A 26,946-nucleotide genomic window follows, 5' to 3' on the forward strand; every position below is an offset into this window, starting at 1 on the left:
TTTATTATCAACAATGTATTACGACTTAAACGTTGTGCTCTGATATGTTATCTGTCTTATCAGAAAAGGGTCCGAATATCTTACAACCGGAAGTAACAAGACATGTTGAAATTGTATATGAAAAATTAGGATCTAACTACTCTGAGAATACCAGACAAAAACCATCTCAGACAGCCAAGGAGTAAAGTTCGCCAAAGAACGATTCCTTGATTTTTTCTTCAACTTGTCAGTAACAACTGGTCTAATAATAGCGTCTTTTGCTTTTCTTAAAACAGCGGCCAAGTTACTTATTAACTGTCACGTTCGCGTAAACAATTGAGAAATGTTTTGCAATTTGCCGTTACCTTCATTTACATTTTTCATCTACATTTACAGATTCAATCAGCAAAAAGGAATATATAAATGTAAAGTTGATGCATACATCTTTGTTAATTCAATTACAATATTAAGTGTGGCCAAAGAGGGATGAAAGGTAAATTTATCTATTAGATAGTTATCGGAAATTCTCAGACGCATCAAAGCAGGAGGGAAAGACAAAAAAATTGCTTTGCATATTTGACAGAATTTTCAGGCCCTTCTATAAGTTTACATTATCTTCCCTGTATCAATTTGATCCGATGGAGCAGTATAGGAAAAGAGTCGTCACATTCTGAGACGTTTGTATGATATTGATTTGTTGTGACATGCATCATTAATTTGATCCTCTATACTGCATAATAACATCTAAATGAACTGTCTCGTACTGCCATACATCGTGTACTAAGTTCAGCCCTAGATTAATCCTACGAGGAGGAATGACCCGGCCAGCGAAAGCTATATTTTTATCAAAATTAAAAAATTTTACGTTAAGTAGACAGAGAAAGTTCAAGTGGAAAAAATGTTCGTGTATTTTTAAAAAAAGTCAATGTAATTGTTAAAATAATGCCTTCGAGGTATTTCAAAAGAGAATATAAAAATAAATTAATTGAGGTGAAAGTTTCCAAATGGGGGTAAACATATCTATTATCAGAAAACAATAAGATATTATACTGAATAAAAGTCACCACTTTAGCTATGAAAGATTACTTGACATGCTGTTGCGAGAACAAAAACAATATTTTGTACAATTCGCGTGTTTTGTTCAAGTAGAATTATTTATTGCTTAATTTATATTATACTGTATTTGTTTCACTTCTTTTGGTTTCTTAACCAATAATAATATCAATTTAATAATGGAATGATTTTATTAAACGACTTCCAGGAAGCTTAAACGGTTTCTACAACTAAGAGAGTCAGAAACATTATACAGTAAACAACCATGATAATTCAAATTGAAAATTAAGAACACGTTTGTTTTAGGTCTATTGTAAAATGATTACCAAAACAAACAAGTAAGAAAAATCTAATGGTTTGTTTTGGCATTTATATTTATACTGTATCACCCAATCATAACCACTTATTCGGATTGCGGACTAAGCACAAATTGACAAAATATAATATATTGCAAAATAGAACTATGCAATCATAACGCTTATTACAAACCACGTTAAGTACTGTTTAAGGAGGTAGACCTATGGTATGGGACACAACGCTTAAAAATCATCGGAACGTTTGTATTCAACATTTTACATCAATCTCATATAAGCACCTAATTAACTTGGATTCATTTTATTCTGCTTCAAACGAAAGCTTGAGAGGCTTTGGCGAAATTGAATATAATACAAACATATCAGTCATTTCATGAGTTATGTTCCTTACCCTAGGTCTACCTCCGTAAATGAATTAAGCAAACACCGTTTTGTAATTCGTGATTGTACGATAACGAAAATGAATTGTCATTAAAACACCTAAAAATCTGTTTTAACGATATCTTTACTATTGTACCCACACGTTTATCGCATGAATTAGAAACAATTGTATATACTCAGAAGATATGAAATATACACACTGCATGCGCTAAAAGAATAATTAAAAAAACATTCCATGGGTACAGTAGGAATGTGACCCTTTCTGTTGGTACGGGTCTATGAAAACGGTTCATGGCCCATGTTGTAATTAAGAAGATTTAAAAGTTGTAACTACTTTGTGTTTACTTGCTATTCGAATATTATTTAAATACAGTACAGTGTGAAAAGTTTAAGATTTATATTTTCAGCTTTTACGAGTGTTAATGTTGGGTTAAAGTAAATAATACAAAAGATATGAAATGTGCATTCATAAATGATTGCTTGTTTGTAAACGTCTCAAATAGTTCGTATAAAATCAAGATTGCACTACGTACAAATTTAAATTATATTTGCTTGGTTAATGTTTGAATAGTACAGTGGTTTTTGATTATTTTATATAGATGTATTATCTTTAAACAATCCCACGTTCGGGGATTTGATACATAGCATCTCCCCAAAAGAACTTGAGATAAAGGATACTACAGACACTGTGAAGTCAGCCTCATATCTTGACCTACACTTAGAAATGGTAAAGGAAAACTATTGACCAAACTTTACGACAAAGGTGATGACTTTTCATTCAAAATTGTCAACTTTCCTTTCATTTGTTGCGTGGCAACATCCTTCAGCACCTGCGTATGGAGTGTTTATATCACAACTCATACGTTATGCCAGAGCTTGCCGAAACTACGCAGACTTTTTGTATCGCGCTAGAACTCTAACAAATAGGCTTCTGGAACAGGGTTATTTTACTACAGAAGTTTTATGGTCGTCATCATGAACTCGTGAATCGTTATGGTGTATCCATCTGCACCATGAAAACTGATTTATTCAACGGGTTATAGTTTTCCGTTTGTCTACCCGGGACTTAACTCTTTTATGAGCAACTCGGCGGTGTTTCTAGAAAAGCAGAGGACGCTTACCCTACCGGTGCACCTGGTCCATGCTCCCAGTTTTTAATGGAGTCCAAGTTGCTCATTTGCTTTGTTACTTTGTATGATTTTAGTTACTTTATGTTTTTTGCTGTATATGTCAGTTTTCCATGTCTGGTCTTTGTCCCTGGATTGCATTTTTTTACCGCTATAGTCTTGGTTCCATTGACTACTCTTTTATTTATTGACATTCATTGGTAACTAAAGGTGAGAGTGATTTGATTGTACACCTTGTTACTAAGTAAATATTACTTGTAGACTGATTATCAGTTTATCTTTAAATTGATATTGGTTGTATTCAAGGTCAAAAACATTGCATGTAGAGGACATGCCTACAAAATGCAATTACTTCTTACTATAAAAAAAGTTTTTTTTGTTTTTTTTTTTGTTTTGTTTTGTTTTGTTTTGTTTTGGTTTTTGTTTTGTTTGTTTGTTCTTTTTTTTGCTTTTCAATCCAGCATTGGTAACGATTAAAGTAGGAAATACAGGAGAAATGGTATCAATCTAGATGATTTTTAATATCGGATGTTAAGTTTTATTATTTTATTATCAACAATGTATTACGACTTAAACGTTGTGCTCTGATATGTTATCTGTCTTATCAGAAAAGGGTCCGAATATCTTACAACCGGAAGTAACAAGACATGTTGAAATTGTATATGAAAAATTAGGATCTAACTACTCTGAGAATACCAGACAAAAACCATCTCAGACAGCCAAGGAGTAAAGTTCGCCAAAGAACGATTCCTTGATTTTTTCTTCAACTTGTCAGTAACAACTGGTCTAATAATAGCGTCTTTTGCTTTTCTTAAAACAGCGGCCAAGTTACTTATTAACTGTCACGTTCGCGTAAACAATTGAGAAATGTTTTGCAATTTGCCGTTACCTTCATTTACATTTTTCATCTACATTTACAGATTCAATCAGCAAAAAGGAATATATAAATGTAAAGTTGATGCATACATCTTTGTTAATTCAATTACAATATTAAGTGTGGCCAAAGAGGGATGAAAGGTAAATTTATCTATTAGATAGTTATCGGAAATTCTCAGACGCATCAAAGCAGGAGGGAAAGACAAAAAAATTGCTTTGCATATTTGACAGAATTTTCAGGCCCTTCTATAAGTTTACATTATCTTCCCTGTATCAATTTGATCCGATGGAGCAGTATAGGAAAAGAGTCGTCACATTCTGAGACGTTTGTATGATATTGATTTGTTGTGACATGCATCATTAATTTGATCCTCTATACTGCATAATAACATCTAAATGAACTGTCTCGTACTGCCATACATCGTGTACTAAGTTCAGCCCTAGATTAATCCTACGAGGAGGAATGACCCGGCCAGCGAAAGCTATATTTTTATCAAAATTAAAAAATTTTACGTTAAGTAGACAGAGAAAGTTCAAGTGGAAAAAATGTTCGTGTATTTTTAAAAAAAGTCAATGTAATTGTTAAAATAATGCCTTCGAGGTATTTCAAAAGAGAATATAAAAATAAATTAATTGAGGTGAAAGTTTCCAAATGGGGGTAAACATATCTATTATCAGAAAACAATAAGATATTATACTGAATAAAAGTCACCACTTTAGCTATGAAAGATTACTTGACATGCTGTTGCGAGAACAAAAACAATATTTTGTACAATTCGCGTGTTTTGTTCAAGTAGAATTATTTATTGCTTAATTTATATTATACTGTATTTGTTTCACTTCTTTTGGTTTCTTAACCAATAATAATATCAATTTAATAATGGAATGATTTTATTAAACGACTTCCAGGAAGCTTAAACGGTTTCTACAACTAAGAGAGTCAGAAACATTATACAGTAAACAACCATGATAATTCAAATTGAAAATTAAGAACACGTTTGTTTTAGGTCTATTGTAAAATGATTACCAAAACAAACAAGTAAGAAAAATCTAATGGTTTGTTTTGGCATTTATATTTATACTGTATCACCCAATCATAACCACTTATTCGGATTGCGGACTAAGCACAAATTGACAAAATATAATATATTGCAAAATAGAACTATGCAATCATAACGCTTATTACAAACCACGTTAAGTACTGTTTAAGGAGGTAGACCTATGGTATGGGACACAACGCTTAAAAATCATCGGAACGTTTGTATTCAACATTTTACATCAATCTCATATAAGCACCTAATTAACTTGGATTCATTTTATTCTGCTTCAAACGAAAGCTTGAGAGGCTTTGGCGAAATTGAATATAATACAAACATATCAGTCATTTCATGAGTTATGTTCCTTACCCTAGGTCTACCTCCGTAAATGAATTAAGCAAACACTGTTTTGTAATTCGTAGATGTACGATAACGAAAATGAATTGTCATTTAAACACCTAAAAATCTGTTATAACGAGAACTTTACTTTTGTACCCCACACTTTTAAAGTAGAAACAATTGTATACACTCTAAAGATATGAAATATACACACTGCATGCGCTAAAGTAATAATTAAAAAAGTTGAACATTCAATGGGTACATTAGGAATGTGATCCTTTCTGTTGGTACGGGTCTATGAAAAAGGTTCATGGCCCATGTTGTAAGTAAGAGGATTTTACCATTGAGGGTTTTACCATTTAAAAGTTGTAACTGTTTTGTGTTCACTTACTATTCGAATATTACTTAAATACAGGTACAATGGGAAAAGTTTTAAGATTTATATTTTTCAGGTTTTACGAATGTTAATATTGGGTTAAAGTAGATAATACTAAAGATAAAAAATGTGCATTCATAAAGAATTGTTAGTTTATAAAAGTCTCAAATGGTTACCGTATAAAATCAAGAATGCACTACGTAAAAATTTAAATTATATTTGCTTGGTTAATGTTTGAATAGTACAGTGGTTTTTTGATTATTTTATATAGATGTATTATCTTTAAACAATCCCACGTTCGGGGATTTGATACATAGCATCTCCCCAAAAGAACTTGAGATAAAGGATACTACAGACACTGTGAAGTCAGCCTCATATCTTGACCTACACTTAGAAATGGTAAAGGAAAACTATTGACCAAACTTTACGACAAAGGTGATGACTTTTCATTCAAAATTGTCAACTTTCCTTTCATTTGTTGCGTGGCAACATCCTTCAGCACCTGCGTATGGAGTGTTTATATCACAACTCATACGTTATGCCAGAGCTTGCCGAAACTACGCAGACTTTTTGTATCGCGCTAGAACTCTAACAAATAGGCTTCTGGAACAGGGTTATTTTACTACAGAAGTTTTATGGTCGTCATCATGAACTCGTGAATCGTTATGGTGTATCCATCTGCACCATGAAAACTGATTTATTCAACGGGTTATAGTTTTCCGTTTGTCTACCCGGGACTTAACTCTTTTATGAGCAACTCGGCGGTGTTTCTAGAAAAGCAGAGGACGCTTACCCTACCGGTGCACCTGGTCCATGCTCCCAGTTTTTAATGGAGTCCAAGTTGCTCATTTGCTTTGTTACTTTGTATGATTTTAGTTACTTTATGTTTTTTGCTGTATATGTCAGTTTTCCATGTCTGGTCTTTGTCCCTGGATTGCATTTTTTTACCGCTATAGTCTTGGTTCCATTGACTACTCTTTTATTTATTGACATTCTTTGGTAACTAAAGGTGAGAGTGATTTGATTGTACACCTTGTTACTAAGTAAATATTACTTGTAGACTGATTATCAGTTTATCTTTAAATTGATATTGGTTGTATTCAAGGTCAAAAACATTGCATGTAGAGGACATGCCTACAAAATGCAATTACTTCTTACTATAAAAAAAGTTTTTTTTGTTTTTTTTTTGTTTTGTTTTGTTTTGTTTTGTTTTGGTTTTTGTTTTGTTTGTTTGTTCTTTTTTTTTTGCTTTTCAATCCAGCATTGGCAACGATTAAAGTAGGAAATACAGGAGAAATGGTATCAATCTAGATGATTTTTAATATCGGATGTTAAGTTTTATTATTTTATTATCAACAATGTATTACGACTTAAACGTTGTGCTCTGATATGTTATCTGTCTTATCAGAAAAGGGTCCGAATATCTTACAACCGGAAGTAACAAGACATGTTGAAATTGTATATGAAAAATTAGGATCTAACTACTCTGAGAATACCAGACAAAAACCATCTCAGACAGCCAAGGAGTAAAGTTCGCCAAAGAACGATTCCTTGATTTTTTCTTCAACTTGTCAGTAACAACTGGTCTAATAATAGCGTCTTTTGCTTTTCTTAAAACAGCGGCCAAGTTACTTATTAACTGTCACGTTCGCGTAAACAATTGAGAAATGTTTTGCAATTTGCCGTTACCTTCATTTACATTTTTCATCTACATTTACAGATTCAATCAGCAAAAAGGAATATATAAATGTAAAGTTGATGCATACATCTTTGTTAATTCAATTACAATATTAAGTGTGGCCAAAGAGGGATGAAAGGTAAAATTCATCTATTAGATAGTTATCGGAAATTCTCAGACGCATCAAAGCAGGAGGGAAAGACAAAAAAATTGCTTTGCATATTTGACAGAATTTTCAGGCCCTTCTATAAGTTTACATTATCTTCCCTGTATCAATTTGATCCGATGGAGCAGTATAGGAAAAGAGTCGTCACATTCTGAGACGTTTGTATGATATTGATTTGTTGTGACATGCATCATTAATTTGATCCTCTATACTGCATAATAACATCTAAATGAACTGTCTCGTACTGCCATACATCGTGTACTAAGTTCAGCCCTAGATTAATCCTACGAGGAGGAATGACCCGGCCAGCGAAAGCTATATTTTTATATAGCCCAGCTGGCCGAGTGGTCTAGGACGCTGGACTTTGTGCAGACGGATGTCACAGTGGTACGAGTTCGAGTCCCACATAGGGAACAACCAAAACTGCATCGCAAATTTGACAGTTCTAACATTGTTGGGAATTGTGCAGACCTTTCTATAAGTTTACATTATCTACCCTGTATCAATTTGATCCAATGCAGCGGTGTAGCGAATAGAGTTGTCACATTCTGAGACGTCTATATATATTGATTAGTCGGAAATGGGGGGGGCTCATCTTACAAAAACTTGAAACATCAAAGCTTCATTGTGCAGTATTCATGAAACGAGAAAAAAAACTCTTCCAAACAGTTTGTTGTAGTTAATGATGTAGATTTGCAGCGTAAAACACAATTCTATTCGTATTATCTAACCTGACAAATTACAGAGACTATTAAGTGTGCATTTAAACACAAACATGTTTAAGGTTTAGATAAAAAAAAATAGGCTTAAAAAGTAGCATTGGTTATGCTAAATCGTGCGAGTTCCTGAGTAATAAATTTTCTTACCTTACAATATATAACTTTGGTGTACCACTTTTCATCATGAACTCGTGGATCGTTATAGTGTATCCATCCGCACCATGAAAACTGATTTATTCAACGGGTCATAGTTTTCCTTTCCTCGTTTGTCTACCCCGGACTTGACTTTTTTATGAGCAACTCGGCGGGTGTTTCTAGAAAAGCAGAGGACGCTTACCCTACCGGTGCACCTGGTCCATGCGCCCAGTTTTTAGTGGAGTCCGAGTTGCTCATTTACTTTTGTTACTTTGTATGTATGATTTTAGTTACTTTATGTTCTTTGTTGTAAATGTCTGTTTTCCATGTCTGGTCTTTGTCCCTGGATTACATCCTTTTGATTACGGCTATGACCTTGGTTTCCTTGATTACTCATTCCAAAATCACGAACTCCAAAAATGTCGCTTTACTATTAAAGCTTATCTATTATGTTTGTTCAGATTCGATAAAAGGATTGATATCTCTTTACAGCGTGCGTTCCGGTGTCAACAATTGTATTTATGTCAATAAAAAGAAGAGATTCAATTCACTAAAAGAGCAGTAAATCAATATCAAACTATCTCGGTAAACTTTAAATAGTAGAAAGATTGGGAAAGGAAATATGTAAAATATATTTTAGATTTAACTGTGATACGGTAAACGATCCCGATCATATTGTGATATCAGTCCTGTACATTAAACCATCTCAGACAGCTAAAGAGAAAAGTTCACATCATTCTATGACGTAGTCACTCTCACAAATCAATAATTTATTTCCGCTATAACCTTGGTTCCCTTGATTACTCTATCCCATAAATGTATCCGTCTACAAAAATATCCTACAAAACCCTATTTGCACAAATAATGAAGTTTTTGTAGTTTAGAAGAAGGATGATAATGACAAGACTGCCACACGGTTTTGAGGACAAACCAATATCTAGTTGCAAATATTAAGTTGGAAAAGGTGTGATTTATTTAACGCAACATTTATTCTGTGTCCATATATTTTACCATAACCTTTCTTGGCTTCAATAAATAATTCTTTACAGAAATATATGAAAAAAGTGCATATATAAACGGGACAAAATTTGTCTCTAGAAAATATTTGGAAGTTGTCATCGAATCGAAATTTGTATACCAATGTTTTTTTTTTCTCACTGAACTTGCATATTTCTTTCAACAATCCTAAGATGCTTACATATTTACTTGTGGATACTATTGAATGTAAATAACAGATATTCATCAATTTGACGTAGTTAGATTCGATTTTAATCATTGACGATAGCTTAATTGTTTTGCAATATACAGGATTACAAGGATAATAGATAACGCAATGTCAATTACATATTTACGTATTGTGTTTGCAAGTTCTCGAAAGGTTGATTTATGTTTTAAAGTCAAAGCTCCGAACATACTTTTTCAACATCTATATGCAGATTAGTCAGTACTTATGAGTAAGACTAAATCCAACAACCCAATAACTAATTCTTCTACTGCACAGCACCCTCGATAATAATTGTGTGTCGTTTTTCGATAATGACGTTACTATTACAAGCATATAATTTTTGCTACGTGTTCTTCACGTACTAAATTATTACAGTAAACATTTGCAATAAATACAATATTATGAGCAATGATAAAAACATTGTGTATTCTTTTTAGTCTTAAAATCAGACATATCTGTTTTTAACATCCAGTTTTTCGTGAGGAAATCTGGGGCGCTTTTTATCAATAATAGTCAATACATATGGCTGGGTTTGTGTATTAACTCAAAAGAAAGGAAAATAAGTTTTGAACCTGGTTTCAATTAATGTATTATGATACAGTCTGAGGTCGTTTTTGTGGCTTCTCAGAGCCGAGACGACCATTGTACCACAAGACCACAGAGACGGTGAAAGTATTCCTTTGCAATCAGTTGTGGAACCTGCCTTTTATACTCGTTATCTGAATATAATATTTCATTTGTTTTTTTTTTTTTTTTAATAGTGTATTTCGGAATGCAGTATTAAATAAAAGTATAATTTCTTGTGGGAAAAAGGATGAATCAGTAACAGTCACTACAATTCAATTTGATTTCGGTGTACAAATTGCTTTTTTAAGCGTACTTAAGTATTTTGATTGATTGATTGATTATTGGGGTTAAGCACCCGGATAGTATATTTCAGCTATATCCAGGCGATGAATATGAAATGGATGATAAAATGAACATGAAACGATAATGAAATGGGATCGGACACAAGAATAATAGGGTCGTCGAATTTTGATTGGCACTGGAAATAGGGAGAGGTGGGTAGGGTCGGGCAATTTAACTTCTTGTGTCGGAACCCAATGGTTCATACACTGAGAGAATACCACAGAAAGGATCATTAACGTGCGAGAAACGTGGCATCTTTCCCAAAACGTTGCACTACTGTGGTTTGCTGTCAGGTTTTCCGCATTTTGGACTGATGACCCCAGCATGTAACATATCAGGGGTATCCCATTCAAACCTGGGACAGATAATCCAGTTGCTCTGTGGGTAGAGCGTCCTAGCAATAAGATTAGATACTAAAATAAACAATGTTGCCAAATAAGGATATATACTTTGACTTTGACACAACATTGTTTCGTGTCACTTCAAAATCTAATTTGCTGGCTGAGTTGTCTGCAAATGTGCACTGACAGTACGTGTGTGATAAATTATATTGTCGAATATACTTAGACAATTAAACTGTCAGGCGTACCACTACTCTTCATATTCTCAGTTGTTTATATGTGCACCTTCAAAATTATAGATTTTTACATCTTTTATGTATTTGAATGCAACAATAGATACTGTACTAGATTTTTTTTATAGTTTTGTATGAGTTTGTTTGTTATACTCTTTCATAATTTTTTATTATAAATTAAAATTGTTAAGCCAAGTCTAAGTCTACACGTATGTCAAGTAGTTCAAAGTGTTAAAATAAAACACAACTCATAATTTGTAATTGATTAATTTTGCTTAGTTGAGGACTTGTTTGTCGAGTAAAATGTAATTGTACGAATCCTGAGTAATTGTGTGTTTTTACTCTTGCATCCGATTAATAAATTTCATGATGTGCGTGTGTGTGTGTGTGTTTACTCAGTTAAACCACATTTCGTAGTCAATATCTGACTATTACGGAGCAGTCCCGTGTGTCTGCGCATCTAAGACTTGCTGTCTTTTATAAACATAAGCTAATGTATAACTGTTCTTTAAAGTTGGGCATGGATAGAGGAATGATTTTGAAACTTCAAATTAAGTTTTACATATTGTTCAGAACATTCAATGAACAAAGCAAACTGTTTTAGTTGATTTCAACCAATAAAAGTTGCAAAACGATGGGTTCGAATTGTAGTTGTTGTCATACCTTCGATATAATGTGATTTTTAAGTGGAGCTAAATGAACAAGTTCCTTTAATTAATCAACTGATTGTTTAAAACCAATTGATATATATATATATATATATATATATATATCTGTATTGTACATGTCTATGCTACAGTCACAAAATCAAGTTATTTATAAAATGCTCTGTGAGGTAACACACGAAGGACAGTAGAAGTTATCAGATTTAGATATGTGTTCCTCCTCAGTACAATACTTCAAATGGACTCACTTATGACAGCAATCACACTGTGACCAGTTAACAATTTTAAGACTAAGATCCAGTCTCAGTTCATCTGGTTGACATTTTCCACACACGATGCAAATTTCTGTATCCGCAATTTCAAGTTCATCACCATCCTCATGCATTAAAACATTTGACTTCTTTTCAGAAGAAGTTTTTTGTTTTTGTTGACTTTGCAAATCCTTTTCCTTTAAATTTGTTTTCCTTTGAAGACCCCTGCCTAAATTTTCCATTTATTTTATTTTGATATGATTTGTTTGCTTTTGACACAGCATTTGATGTTAATGGAATTTCTTTCTCAAACTTAGCATATGGTATTTCAAATGTTTTTCTTTTCTTTTGAGCATATTATAATTTAGAAATGTTAGAAGAGGCTTTTGGTGATGTCAGAACTAAGGGAGAAAGTAAAAGATATGCAGCTAGTAGATATGGTGTCCAAGAAGGAACATTCAGATTACAATGAAGCAATATTACATGGGTTGATAACCTAAGAATGAGTAGTCCAACCATTTGTACAACTTCAGAGGAGATTGGGTTAGCAATGCATTTTGTGTCAATGGCAGAAAAAGGTTTTTTTTCTTTTGCATTGTCTAAAATTAGACGAAATTGAAGAAAATGGTTTTTTTTTCATTAATGTCAGGATTACTAACAAATTGAAAGTTTCCTTCATTTACTACTTTAGAATAATATTCTAGCCAATCGGAATATAGCACTATCTAAGGTCAATGTCAAAGTAAAGCAGTCGCTCTTGTGTGATCATGGCAGATAAAACTTTCGTTTATTTTTATATATGTTAAAACTTGCATATGGTGAATCATTTTCTTTGGAGATTTATAAAAAAAAAGGAACATGGATTTGAGCTTAGATATGAAAATTCATAACAGGTAAATTATTCCAAATCACTTGTAGTTCATTGTTTACTAGGTCAACATGTCATGGGTCATTACACATTAGGGAATCCCCTCAAAGCCAGTCAATTTATCGAATTCTACATAATTTTAGAGATTTTTTTAAACAATTTTGCGTAAAGTGGTATTTAAAGAACGAAAATTACTAATTATATCTTGTATTCTTAATTGATATTAATTATACTTATAAGGATGAAACAGGTGATTGTAATTTTTTTATTACGGGTATGACGTCAGCGCAGTCATACCGGATGCGCAGAGCTCGGGGAAATCAGGTACCAAATGCGGTAACTCCTATTTTATATTCATAATGTAAAATAGGATCAAACAAAATCAAGGTGTAAATCTTTGAATGACATCCAGATTGACAGGTTAATAATACAATTTAGGTCTAGGTATATTTTCTGTGTTGAATTTAGAATTTTCGTTTTACTTTTACAAAATTAATTCAGTGCAATTAAATATGTGTGCAAAGGAAATTTTTTGTCTTATTCATGTAAATATAGACGCATTGCTTTTCCTTTTTGTTTTCTTCGATAACAACAAACCAAGTGATGTTGTGAGTCTTTGATTGTTAACATAAACTTAATCCAACCTTTCATTACTTTGGGTTGTTTCTTTTTCTACTCTGAACATTTTATAAGCAACTCGGCGGGTGTTTTCTAGAAAAGCAGAGGACGCTTACCCCACAGGTACAACTGGTCCATGCTACCAGTTTTTTGTAGAGTCCAAGTTGCTCATTTACTTTTATTACTTTGAGTGTATTAGTTTGGTTGTTTTAAGTTTTTTGTTGCGTGAGTCTTTTTCTATGTCTGGACTTTGTCCCTGGATTATATTCATTCGATTTCCGCTATGACCATGGTTCTCTTGGTTACTCTTCGAAGAAGAAAAGAACAGAACACTGGACATGCATAACCATTATCTCGGTTCTCTTGATTACACTTTTAAAGGACGAATTGTCAATATAGGACTAATATAGTTATGTTTATATGTATACGTCAATTTTCAACGATTACTGTGTTATTACTGGGAACCAATACAACTGTGATTTCATATTTACTTTCCCAATCTAATATTTCGTTTATTTTAGATAATGCTTTCCTCGTAAATGTACTACGATTTATATCTTGAGTGACAATTAAGACAAAAATATACCCTTAGGTGTTACTACAGAATGAATACTCACAAAAAAAACGGAGTAATAAACTTTTATTATACGAAACAATTCATTGTCATTTTTCATTCAATATATTTATGGTTCTTGTACTTAGCACACGAAGATCAAATCAAAAAACACAATGGAGAGCACAACCTGTGCTACTAGGTGACAAATGATTTGTTTTCTTTAATGATTTTGATGATTTTCTATACTCGTGACGCCTTGGAAGTATATAAGTGTCTAAAAATAAAAAGCTGTAACCCACATTTTTGTAAATCTATTCTTGTATATACCATTTTATTCAATGTTATTGTAATTCAAAATAAACTAATATTAAACTTTGTTTAACCACATGTATAAATAATTCAAGTTCTACCTCTTTAGCCCTTACATTGTATACAATGCCCAAAATTGTTATACATTTCAAAGAGACGACACAATAACTACAACACTTCATTGACTTTTTTCAAAACCCCTGTACGATATTTTATCTTCTTCAATTTGTGATAAAAAATTCTGTGATGACTATCTCATTGGCAACGACATCTCCTATTAATATATTTCAATCCGTTTCTCTCACCTCACACCACTACCGAAATAACTTATGTATTAAGTTAAATGGTGGTACATATATTATAAGTTATGACAATTTTCAAAATTTGTATAATACAACTCATCTAGTTCGACATGACAATAAAACTGATTATGATTTTAACTCTGCCTATGTATTAATAGATGAAGATGCACGTAACCTCAGTGGTTGTCGTACGTATCACTCATTTAAATTAACTCATTGTTGTGTGTTTTCATTAGTTTTCTGTGGATCTGAAAAAAAAATGAAATTAATGGAGCATAGCAATGTTCAAACAATATACCATTGTTACACTCTAGTCAAAGGGACACCTAAAATACAAACTAATTCACTTACCATACGCCTATTTCAGGGTCAAAGGCTTGTTTTTATAATTAAGTGTTTAATCCACAATAGAACAGCATGTCATGAATTTGTAGGGTTGCCAGTTAATACACTGTATTTTTTTTTCTGCGAACAAAACCACTTATTGACTTGAATCAATCTGTAATGATTGCTATATTTTACACATACATGCAGTGCTCACGATCTGAACGTTTTGGTAACGAGTACTGAACTTTACGAACGAAAATAATGTCCGCTGAATGAAATCGATTTCAAAATTTATACATTTTATTTTGAAACCATCCTTGCATATTTTAACAAATGAAGTCATGTATGACATTGGCAGACTTTTATAAAGTTTCTTCTGAAGCTGAAGGGATTCACCTTTCTAAAAGAATATTCTTTGAAACATTTTTTAAAAAAATAATTGGTGCTTACTCGTGGTGGAATACGAAGCCATTTAAGGCGAGGAAAACACTTGTTGTGCTAAGAATGCTCCGCTAAACCATTTCAGAGAAACCTAGGAAGGGAGATATCGTTAAAAGCAATCTATCAAAAATCTAAGAATCCCCTCGGTAGAAGCTGAGAAATTTGTTACAAAAAAGTGTAACGAATGTACAGACAAGGTTATCGAATTAAAGCCCCTACACAAATGAGTATATAAAATATAGTTCTACTCATTTTGTACCACCCATGTTCTCCTCTTTATTAAAGAAATTATGCTCTTGATAAATTTTCATACAAACAAAATATGAATATCTAACCAGTGGAACGTACGTCAGTACTATAGCAAAAGCATTGATGTACATTTTTGTAGGGAATTTGTTAGATTACTTCATTCCAGTTTTTTGTCGTTATAAAACGACTTTTTTATATTGCGAGTCTCTAAATTCACATTTCTGTTTTTTTTTCTAAAATTAGGAGTTGGCTGCCATGGTGTTATTGAAATTCATTAAACCCATATTGAAGAATTCAAAAACATTTGCGCTTACAACATCCTTATTTTTGTGTTAACATATCAGTACGATTTTCTCTGCCCTTAATCATCTGAAAAATCCTTATGGAGATAACATTGTCAAGTTAAATATTTATATAAGCTTTTTATCACTTATTCAATTTAATTGATAATTAATTGATAATAAATAATTGATTCATGTGTATTATAAACACCTGTCCTCCGTGATGAAATCACACGAAAACGACCCAATACTACGATTGGGCTGTGGTCTTGGAATGTCATACTGCAAAACAACACAAATATATCTTTTACAAATATATAACAACTTCAACTCAGATAGGACTAACAGCAAAAAGAAACACCACCTTATTCGGCTATCTATACTTTTTAAAACTGCTTCGGACATTTTGAATAACGAATAACATTTAGAAAATCTCCTGAACACGGTTCCCCTATTTATACTATATTTGGGTTACTAATACGCAGTAAATATCATAATTTTCCTTTAATAACTACGTTAAGATCTACTGTTTCCTTTATTTCGGTAAGCTCTATTCTATTTGGAACATTTCAGGAATATACAGACCCTATATCATTGTGTTATTCCAAGTTTAATGTACATATGTTTTTTTTTTCTTATGTATAAACTCATCAATTTTCCGATCAACAAATAAAGAGTTAAACAATATAATGTCAGAAATATATATGTTAAGTTTGGGAAGCACATTTGTTTTTAAATCATTATATTTACCTCTGAAGAAATTCTGTGTTTGTTTACTGTACTATCTTCTGGTTCTTCATTTATATTGGACTCAAAAACGCGGTTGTAAATAGACATCTTTATAATAAAAATGATGTTTCATTATTATCTAGCAACGTAATCATTTGCTTTAAAAACATACGACTTCTAATTGTATGATACTACTCATATCATATTACTGAATTGCAAATTAATGAAAAGTTTAAGACACTGAATGCGAATATAAACACAAAATAATGAAAAATACACTGCAAAAATAAAAACAAATTAAAGAAAAGAAAAAAAGGGACTATATTAATGTGGATATATGGCAGTTACCCTACCTACCTGTAGTTCATTCCAAATATTTGTTCCTTTGTATGCTTTTTTCCAAACGTTACTACTAGGGTTATAATTTTGATGACGTTTTTTGATATACACTTAAATCTGTATTACATGTTGTATCAACCCAAGACTCCTATATAATCCTAAGGGCCACAGGCCCATGGGATGATATAGGTCGAGGGTTGATATAGCTTGCGATACAGATATTAATATGTCATGTTCATTATATCATATACTTTAACCATACTTCAAGTGTGGTCTGTAAAGGGGTGTGATATACGGTCTTGGGGTGTGATATATGGTATATGATATAAGTCTAGGGATGTGATATAGGGTATGCGATATAGGGTAAAATATATAGGGTTTAAACATACTCTTATAATGCATATACAAAAAAGATATATTGTAATCTAAATATATGATATATTGTTTTATTTTGTAGACTTACACTGATATTATCTATAGGAAAATCCTAAAACAGATGAACAATATATAAGCTAATTAGAAAGAGTAATCAAGGGAACCAAGGTTATAGCGGTAATCAAAAGAATATAATCCAGGGACAAAGACCAGACATGGAAAACAGACATACACAACAATGAACATAAAGTAACTAAAATCATACATACAAAGTAACAAAAGTAAATGAGCAACTCGGACTCCACTAAAAACTGGGAGCATGGACCAGGTGCACCGGTAGGGTAAGCGTCCTCTGCTTTTCTAGAAACACCCGCCGAGTTGCTCATAAAAAGTGAAGTCCGGGGTAAAGTTCGAAAATTTAATTGATAAAATATTCATTAAAGTATATCGTGTGACGTCCATAAAAACAAATATTTTTGGTTTGAATGTTATGAAAATTTGCTGGCGATCACAATATTATTTCGTCTTTGTGCCAGTTATCTAATTATGGCAATCTTTCATACCAAGTAGGTAGTTTGATGTTCATAAATCCATGTACATATCAAACAAATGCTTAATAGTAATGCAAAACCATGAGACATAATTACATTATTGATATGTCCTGTCGTAGTTGTAGAAAGACCCGTGTTATCCATTAGACTCTCCTTCCAATCTCGTTTTGAGTCTCTTACGACACAATCTTGTGGCTGTTTGGTTGATTCATGTGTCCATTCAGAATTATTGCCAGATCTGTAATAAAAGTGTTGTAAGACAGGAATTATTTTTCTGTTTATATACATTAGATCAATCTAATTTTGTTTAACCAACGATTTTCTCAATAACGCAGTAAGTCAGAGTTTCTTTTTCTTCAGTCGTTATGTCTTTTAAGGTTTGAAAATCAAATATATCAACACTTATGATTGCTTTCCTTAAATCTAATTTTGTATTTTCATTCATGGTAACTTCACTACTTGATAGATTGTTGACACAAACACATTTCACAGAAAATTTGAACTTAAAAAAAAACAATGAGTAGCAACTGTAACTAGTAAGTATAAACAAATATTTCTTTTCGAAATATGATGTGTAAGTAAGTTTTTTTTATTACTAATAACCGACGTTCTTCTTGCATCAGGACTACGACAAATTGTTAAATTTATATTTAACTGTTACAGTGCTACCGTTAAAACATTTAAAGACAGGTAGGAGGCCAAACAATTTTGAAGACATTTAAAGGGATGCAAATAATTTGACAACATTTTTAGAATCATGTTCCGTTCGTACTTTTATCTTTCAAATAAGGTTTATCTTTGGGAAGTTCAGTTGAAAAGAAATTCAACATGAAAAGTCTTTTTTATTATGCGAGGCAATTTATAAAGTTCTGGATAATTTAAATTGGTTGAATAACCAATGGATGTCCATGCAAAACCAGGCAGTGGGTTGCACATGACAAATTGTCCTTAAAAAATTCATCCATATAATTTAACAAAGGCACTTTTTTCTCAAAGATGAATGTTGGTATTTGATAAACTGCAATATTTAAGTTGAACAAAATACACAGAAAGCATTAAAATGCATTAAATAAGGGAGAGAATTTTTTACATTTGTGCAAAATTGGTTGCTTTATTAGGAAACTTTCCAATCATTTTCTCAGCCATCCATTGTCTATTCAAAGTAAATTTTTTGACAAATATACATAATATTGGAACAAAAAATTCAGTGGGATAAAATTTACCGTGTGCCATTCATATCATCTGCCTGATTTTTCAAGGACAGCCTTTTAATGACTTACAGATATATATTGTTATCATCAGCATGTGTTATCTTTCTTCTCCCCTTTACATAATATAGGTACGTCATAGCCCCAATGGCAATCAATAAGACTGCACAAATTGTTGTGGATAGTGCTATAATGTATTTAGAATCTAACGTAAGTTTTTCTGTCTTGATTTCGCAATTATCTCCAGAATATGAATATTTGTCATCATACCGGCATCTTAAACAAAAACAAAAAGCGCAAATAGTATGTTAAAATGAATAACCGCATAAATATGCATAACGGACTTATTCACAATTACTCACAATTATTCTTCATACTAAATGAATGAGTCATAATTTTGCAGAATATTGCAACCCAAACAGTAGCGTGCGTGAATTATTTCGGCTCTGATTAAACCAAATAAACAATTTCAATGTCGGTTACGTATAAAGTGTAAAGCATTGTGTGGAAATTCTGTGTCATCTGAACAAACGGCTAATTGTGAAAAAAAATATAAAATTCTACATTGCATTTATACGAAAGTCATATACATGTTTTGTGATCTAGTTTAATACTATTAAGCAATATGATTGTCCTGTTTTTTCTTAACACGAGAAAGTTCAATAATAATTAGAACAGGAATAACGAAAATCATCGGTTCCAATTTAAGAGTTGTTTAACAGTTGTGTATACACAAAAACGAGCAAATGATATGCGATTTTAAACAAAATTACATTTAAGTAAATTTCAAGGAATTTTTTTTATATAACTTACAAACATTTAAGCTGTGTCCCGTGATATATACATTTTCCATTTTCTCTACACGGGTTCATAAGCATGCACAAAGCCTTGCACGTGACGTTATCTAATTTATGACTGTGGACAAACTGAGTCTTTAATAGCAGCTATTCTAGCTAAAATTCAATCGTAATGTAATGCTTAAATGTCTAACTTTATGTCTCAGTTAGAAGCTTTGTAAAAATTGATGACCGCCTAGTTTGTATCTAGATATCGTGTAAAACTCATTTGCGGAAATACATGGTTCTGTCATGAGCCATAAGAAAGACTTTAAAATGGCCGTTACTGTTTTCATTCTAGACATGCAGCACCATAAATATCCGGATCAGCATATCTCGCTGGTTTAAACTGGTGTCTGTTTAATTGTTCAACTGTTTTTGACTAAATTTGCTTAAAATATATACAATAGGACATCAATCAATCATATGGACTTATTGTTAGTTATGGCGTCATATGTATTTTAATATGTACATTTAATCAACAAATTATTGTAGAAATAAAACAATGTTTTACTTTCATGCTACTAATTTGGAAGCCTAAGGTAAATATATTCATAGTACCCCATAGTACCTGATTGACCAGCATTTTGAATAGAGACTTCTATAAGAACACCAGATATATTTTCCAGTACATTTCGTGTACTAACTATGAATGATTCGATGAATAAAGTCGTGTTTCCTTTGTTGTTTTCACCTGCAGTGTATGGCTGGCAAGAATAAATAATATTTGCCTCCACCTTTTCACATGAAATGCTGAAATAGTCATAAATATCAGAAAACGAACCATGTAGTTTCTTCGTAGCATAATTATATTAAAGAGTAATCAAGGGAACCAAGGTGATAGCGGTAATCAAAAGATCAGACATGGAAAACAGACGTACACAACAAAAACATAAAGTAACTAAAATCATACGTTTAAGTTATAAGTTAAGTGGACCTTTTATCTGACATTGCCAATGGAACTTAACGTATAAGTAATAAATCGTTCTGTGCTTATGAAAATTGGAAAATTCTAAACTTTATCTTCCTGAAAAAGTTGTCATTAATGAAGTATATTTTAAATCCTCTTAGATATGTGTGTTTTGTTATTATAGAGGAAGCCAGTCACGAGACATCAAAAACATAACAGTTGAATTTAAACCATCATTAAATATATCCATACTAGGTTTTTGTAATGCTTGCATGAAAAGCTCTATTTATTTTTTTTAAAAGTGCAAATAGTCAAATTTAATGCCAGATATCAGTAACTAAGACGTAACGAAAACCATCTGCTTCTTTTTTATACCCATTTTCAAGCTGGAATTGAATAACAGTCAAAACGATAATTAATTTCATAACAAAGTAATATACCACCATAAATAATCAAAGTACTTAATGTCAAATATTGTTTAAATATGCATCTGTCATTTAGGCTTAAAAAAATAAAACTCAAATTTGATTTTTTCTTTCAAATGAAAATTAATTTTGAAAACTCATAAACTTCAAGAAGAGTGAGTGCAAACAGAAATGAAGAAAAGCTTTATATGAAAGTTGAAAAATAACACTATTCTTACCAGAATAAAATACTTACTTGTCTAGTTAAATTGTATACAAAGTTTCTGTAATTCACGCTTGATTTGTTATGAGAGTTAGGATCAACAATATTCAAGTAGATTGTAAACTCGAAAGTTATTACAACATCTAAAACAGGTGTAATAGTAATTTATAAAAAACTCAATCGAATCATCCCAAACATACAATATTATCCCACCTAAGGAGGGCTACTTAACTAGTTGTGCTAAAAGGATTTTTTTTTATTTTGGTGCTTCAAATTAATTAATATATTTCCCATATTCAAAGCGGGCGAAAAAAAAAAGGTATTATTCCATAAATTCTATAAAATTTGAAAAAATAACACAAAAAGAAGCGACATATTTTCATTTTTTGTTGCTTTATACGTTTTTATGTAAAATGTGTATTTATTCATTCCAATCTGCATCGATAGTTTCTACAGTATTTAAGTATCATTTATATTTCCCATATCCGAAGCGGGCGAAAAAAAAAAGGTATTATTCCATAAATTCATCATATTAAAGTAATCAACCTTTATTTTGAATTCTATAGTACATTCGTTATAATTTTTTATTTCCTATGGAGAAGGGATATATGTAAAGCCACGTGTTACTTTCTGTTTACAATGACATTTTAAACAAAATATCACAAAATAAAAATATGTACACTTTCCGACCATAAATTACATTTTGCTTGATTCTTATGTCGATTGCTATTTAATATATAAATCAAGCAATAATCATTGCTTTTAATTAAGATTCTAATGATTTTCAAATGATTTTTCTCTGATTCTAAAAAAAATATCCTCTGCGGAGAAACTTTGCTTAGCAAAACAATATTTCATCAAAAGAACCTGTAATACTTAGTAAAATGATGTGTACCGAATTTAGCAGGAAAAGTCGAGGGAGGGATGACTGTGCTGGTTGTAAATGTTGAAATAGCCGAGGTTACTTCTCGATTAGCCGTTGTAATCGTTGATTTTGTCGTTATTGAGTTTTCAACTGCTTCGGTTGTTGTATCCAGAAAATTTGTAGTAGTTGTATTTTTATCTCCTTGGTTTGTTCCACCTTGACGCGTTGCTGTAAGCATAGTTCCATCCCCTTTGGTTGTTATTGTGGTTTCATCTTTTTTATTAGTTCCACTTTCAGATGAGAGCCCAGTCCAATTTCCTTTGGTTGTTATATCCAGAAATGCTGCTGGTGTTGTGTTGTAATTTATTTGGTCTGATCCACTTTGAGATGCTGTTTCAAGCAAGGTTTTATTCCCTGCTTTTGTTGTTTTTATTGTAGTTATATCTCGGTTAGATCCACTTGTAGATGTTGTTGTAAACGTAGTTTCATCTCCAATCGTCGTTGTCTCTGGGGATGCTCTTGGTATTGTAGTTATATCTTGGTTTGATCTACTGGTAGAATTTGTTATAAGCGTTGTTTCACCTCCTATGTTTGTTATATCAGGAGTTGTTGTTGGTATTGTAGTTTCATTTCGATTTGATATACTTGTAAATTGTTTTGGAAGCGTGGTTCCTTCTCTCATGGTTGTTGTATCCATGGATGCTGTTGTTAATGTAGTTTCATCTTGGGCTGATCTATTTACTGATTTTAATGCTGTTGTAATTGCACTTTCATCTTGGTTTGATCTGTTTGTAGATTTTTTTGTAGACGTTGTTTTATCTTCTGTTTCCGTTGTATCCGGAAATGCTGTTATTTTTGTAATTTCATCTTGATTAGGTCTACTTATGGAATTTGTGGTAAGTGTGGTTTCATCTCTTATGTTTATTGTCTCCAGCAATGCTCTTCTTACTGTAGTTTCATCTTCGGTTGATCTACTTGTAGATTTTGAAGTAAACGTGGTTTTATTGACTATGTATGTTGTATCCAGAAATTCTGTTATTGTAGTTCCGCCTTGGTTTAATTTATTTGTGGATTTCGTTGTATGCGTTGCTTCATCTGTAATGTATGTTGTATCCGGGAATGCTGTTGTCATTGTAGTTTCGTCTTGGTTTGATCTACTTGTAAATTTTGTTTGAGTGGTCTCATCTTCTGTGTTTGTTGTATCCAGGGAAGCTGTTGTAACTCTAGTTTCGTCTTTGGTTGATCTACTTGTGGATTTTGTTGTAAGCATCGATTCATCTATTGTTGTTTTATCCGAGAATGCTGTTGTTACTGTAGCTTTGTCTTCGGTTGATCTACTTGTAGATTTTGTTGTAAGCATCGCTTCATCTCCTATTTTTGTTGTATCCGGAAATGCTGTTGTTACTGTAGTTTTGTCTTCTGTTGACCTACTTGTAGATCTTGTTGTAAGCATGGTTTGATCTATATTTGTAGTATACGGGGATGTTGTTGATACTGTTCTTTCGCCTTGGGTTGACCTTCTTGTAGATTGTGTTGTTAGCATCGTTTCATCTTTTATGTTCGTTATATCCGGGGGTGCTGTTGTTACTGTAGTTTTGTCTTGGGTTGACCTTCTTGTAGATTTTGTTGTTAGCATCGTTTCATCCATGTTTGTTGTATCCGGGGATGTTGTTGCTGTAGTTTTGTCTTCGGTTGATCTACTTATAGATTTGGTTGTAAGCATGGTTTCATAAATCTTTGTTGTATCAGGGGATGTTGTTGATAGTGTAGTTTTGTCTTCATTGGATCTACGTGTAGATTTTGTTGTAAGCATCGTTTCATTTCCTATGGTTGCTGTATCCGGGAATGTTGTTGTTACTCTAGTTTCGTCTTTGGTTGATCTTCTTGTAGATTTTGTTATAAGCATCGTTTCGTCTCCTGTATGTTCTGTATCCGAAAATGCTGTTGTTACTGTAGTTTTGTCTTCAGTGGATCTACGTGTAGATTTTGTTGTAGGCATGGTTTGATCTATGTTTGTAGTATCAGGGGATGTTGTTGATAATGTAGTTTCGTCGTCATTGGATCTACGTGTAGATTGTGTTGTTAGCATCGATTTATCTCCTGTGTGTATTGAATCCGAGAATGCTGTTGTTTCTGTAGTTTCGTCTTCTGTTGATCTACTTGTAGATTTTGTTGTAAGCATGGTTTGATCTATGTGTGTTGTATCAGGAGATGTTGTTGCTACTGTTCTTTCGTCTTCGGTTGACCTTCTTGTAGATTGTAATGTAATGCTGGTTGTATCCGGGAATGCTGTTGTTACGGTAGTTTCATCTTGGGTTGACCTTCTTGTAGCTTTTGTTTGAGTGGTCTCATTTTCTGTGTTTGTTGTATCCGGGCAAGCTGTTGTCACTCTAGTTTCTTCGTGGGTTGATCTACTTGTGGATTCTGTTGTTAGCATCGTTTCATCCATGTTTATTGTATCAGGGGATGTAGTTGATACTGTAGTTTCGTCTTGGGTTGTCCTACTTATAGATTTTGTTATTGACTGTAGATTTTGTTGGTTTGAAGATGTCGTGTTTGTGGTTTGGTCTCTTTTAGTTGCTGCATTTTGAGAGATTATTGTGCGTACATCTCTTGCGTTGTTTCCACTTGCAGACGTTGTTGTAAGTGTGCTTCTTCTATCTCCTTTCATTGTCGTATACGGATATATCATGGTAATTGTATTTTCATTCCCGTTGTTACTTGGAGATGTTGTTGTAATTGAGATTGTATCTTCTTTTGTTGTTTTTGGCAGAGTAGTTATTGTTACTGTGTTTTCATCACCTTGGGTTGTTCCTCTTCGTGTTGCTGTAAGAATGGTTGCTTCCCCAATGATTGTAGTATCTGGATATTGTGAATATATTGTATTTGCTCCATTTTGAGTATTTAAATTACTTATTGATTCAACTTCATATGTCTTTTCACTCGAAATTGTTGTTATACCCGTAGTTGCATAGACGTATGGAATCATTATTGCTGTGTAATAAACACAATGTTATAATTTCAGTATTATTCACTTACTTAAAAATATCAGTTGCTAAATACAATTTTAAAATGATAAATGGCAACATTTTGTTAGATATCAAATCTTGATACAATAAATCATTCAAAGCGACCTTTAAGAAACGAAAAACTAACATGAAAGAAAAGGTAGAACGAAATATATTATTACCGACCTGAACGCGTTGAAAACGAATCGATAACGAATGCAATACGCATAGCAAATGCATAACTTTGCATTGAATTGCATTGTACTTTGAAAATGAGAACTCGATTGCGGGAGAGTTCAATATCGCTTTGGTTTAACTCTCTTAAAATAAAATATGATTACACCTCTTCCATTTAAAACACATATGAATTTTGTCCTGTACTTTTACAGAAGAAAATGTTTGAAGGCAATATAATAAAAATATCAAAAAATGACTTCTAAAAAGATAATAACTCATGCTGAACACTTTTACTTGATGTCAGAAGTTTTCACACAATGCTAAAAGTTTGGAACGAATTGCAAAGTAATCAAACAAATAAGAACGAATTAAAACGGAAGAAAAATGATGATACACAAGATTAAACACAATTGCAGTCCATGCAAAGTTCGTTGAAAAGTATATGAACTCCTTAAGCAAGGAAATAATTCATTACGTATGAATTTCATACAAGATGACTTATTAACCAAACAATTCAACACTTCACTTCACCAGATTTGAATTAAGAGTTAATCCACTTCTAGCCAAAATAATATACTTGTTGTTGGTAGGGATATATTAACTATTGCTTAAAATAGGCGTAAATTATGTCTTTGATGGAGAGGATTCCAACTTCAAGGAGAAGCAATTTTTTCCATAAAATTTCTAGAAAAAATTTAAAAATATAACAAAACTTGAAAATTTTTCACAAACTAATAGCTAGGGCGAAAATTGGTCAGAAATAGGCGAACACAAAACGGATGAATAAAGAATGACAATTAATTGTAAGCACTAACCTGAGACAACATAACACAGGTTAAACATTACAAAACCTGAAAAATGAAACAAAGTGATACAGACTTAGAAAATCACGGAATAGGCCTGTAGTAGCGCAAAGCTTGTCGTAAAAGGCGATTAAATAGTGCTCAGAACCGTAGCCGGGGGCTAGGGCGCTCTGCCCACAGAGCAACTAGGTTGTGTGCCCCAGGTGGCGGAATGGGGTACCCAAGCACAGCATTACTTACTTCAAAACCTTAGATTGCTCCTTCCTGCATTATAGGCATCGATTTTTGAAATTATGAGATTCTAACCATGGAGAAGAACGAACTATTTTTTAAACACGTCTATGAAATAATAATGAAAAGTAAACGTTTTCTTCTAGTTTGATAGTTGGTAAATGTTTTGTCTTAAAGACATGATCATCATAACTTTTAACATCACGAATGTCATCATCATCATCATCTTCTTGTATATATAAGTGTATTTCGCAGAAGATGTACTGTGATCGAGATTAATATCGACAAACAAGTGCACGAAAAAAAGGGATTTAAAGAGATTGTGTTTACAGATTCTCTATTTGTGAAAGGTGAGATAACTGATTTGTTTTTCCGGCGTCAAAAAGAGCCCTTCAAAGCATAAACTAGATCATTGATTGTATTACGCAACAATAAGTCTGAAAACACAATTAATGAAAAAAAATGTTCTTCTATTCTACAATCTGTGTGAAATCTATTTTTTTCAGTTATTTTAAGTAATGACACCGAAAAC

At 32.4% G+C, this 26,946-nt stretch overlaps 2 protein-coding genes across 6 annotated transcripts; both read right to left on the reverse strand.

The window, feature by feature from the left end:
• Positions 1–13,933: 13,933 nt before the first annotated feature.
• LOC148599379 (uncharacterized) lies at positions 13,934–21,829 on the reverse strand. 5 transcript variants are annotated; one of them, XM_088559125.1, is made up of 8 exons: positions 20,365–21,829; positions 19,771–19,910; positions 19,030–19,233; positions 17,846–17,987; positions 17,287–17,310; positions 16,506–16,592; positions 15,967–16,037; positions 13,934–14,705 (listed from the first exon to the last, which is right to left on the reverse strand). In XM_088559125.1, exons 2-8 carry the CDS (start codon positions 19,833–19,835, stop codon positions 14,690–14,692), a joined length of 609 nt encoding a protein of 202 aa, XP_088415251.1. In that variant the 5' UTR covers positions 19,836–19,910; positions 20,365–21,829; the 3' UTR covers positions 13,934–14,689. The 5 variants fall into 5 exon arrangements, with proteins under 5 accessions (XP_088415251.1, XP_088415256.1, XP_088415253.1 ...); XM_088559130.1 differs by lacking the exon at positions 19,771–19,910; XM_088559127.1 differs by lacking the exon at positions 17,287–17,310.
• A 4-nt stretch (positions 21,830–21,833) lies between these two features.
• LOC148599380 (uncharacterized) lies at positions 21,834–26,225 on the reverse strand. Its single transcript, XM_088559124.1, has 2 exons — positions 26,196–26,225; positions 21,834–25,189 (listed from the first exon to the last, which is right to left on the reverse strand). The coding sequence occupies exons 1-2, from the start codon at positions 26,221–26,223 to the stop codon at positions 22,188–22,190; spliced, it is 3,030 nt and encodes a 1,009-aa protein (XP_088415250.1). The 5' UTR covers positions 26,224–26,225; the 3' UTR covers positions 21,834–22,187.
• Positions 26,226–26,946: the final 721 nt, after the last annotated feature.

The sequence above is a fragment of the Perna viridis genome, chromosome 13, assembly GCF_037379345.1.
Source record: "Perna viridis isolate PV_CMFRI_1.1 ecotype Kerala chromosome 13, ASM3737934v1, whole genome shotgun sequence".
Taxonomy (NCBI): domain Eukaryota; kingdom Metazoa; phylum Mollusca; class Bivalvia; order Mytilida; family Mytilidae; genus Perna; species Perna viridis.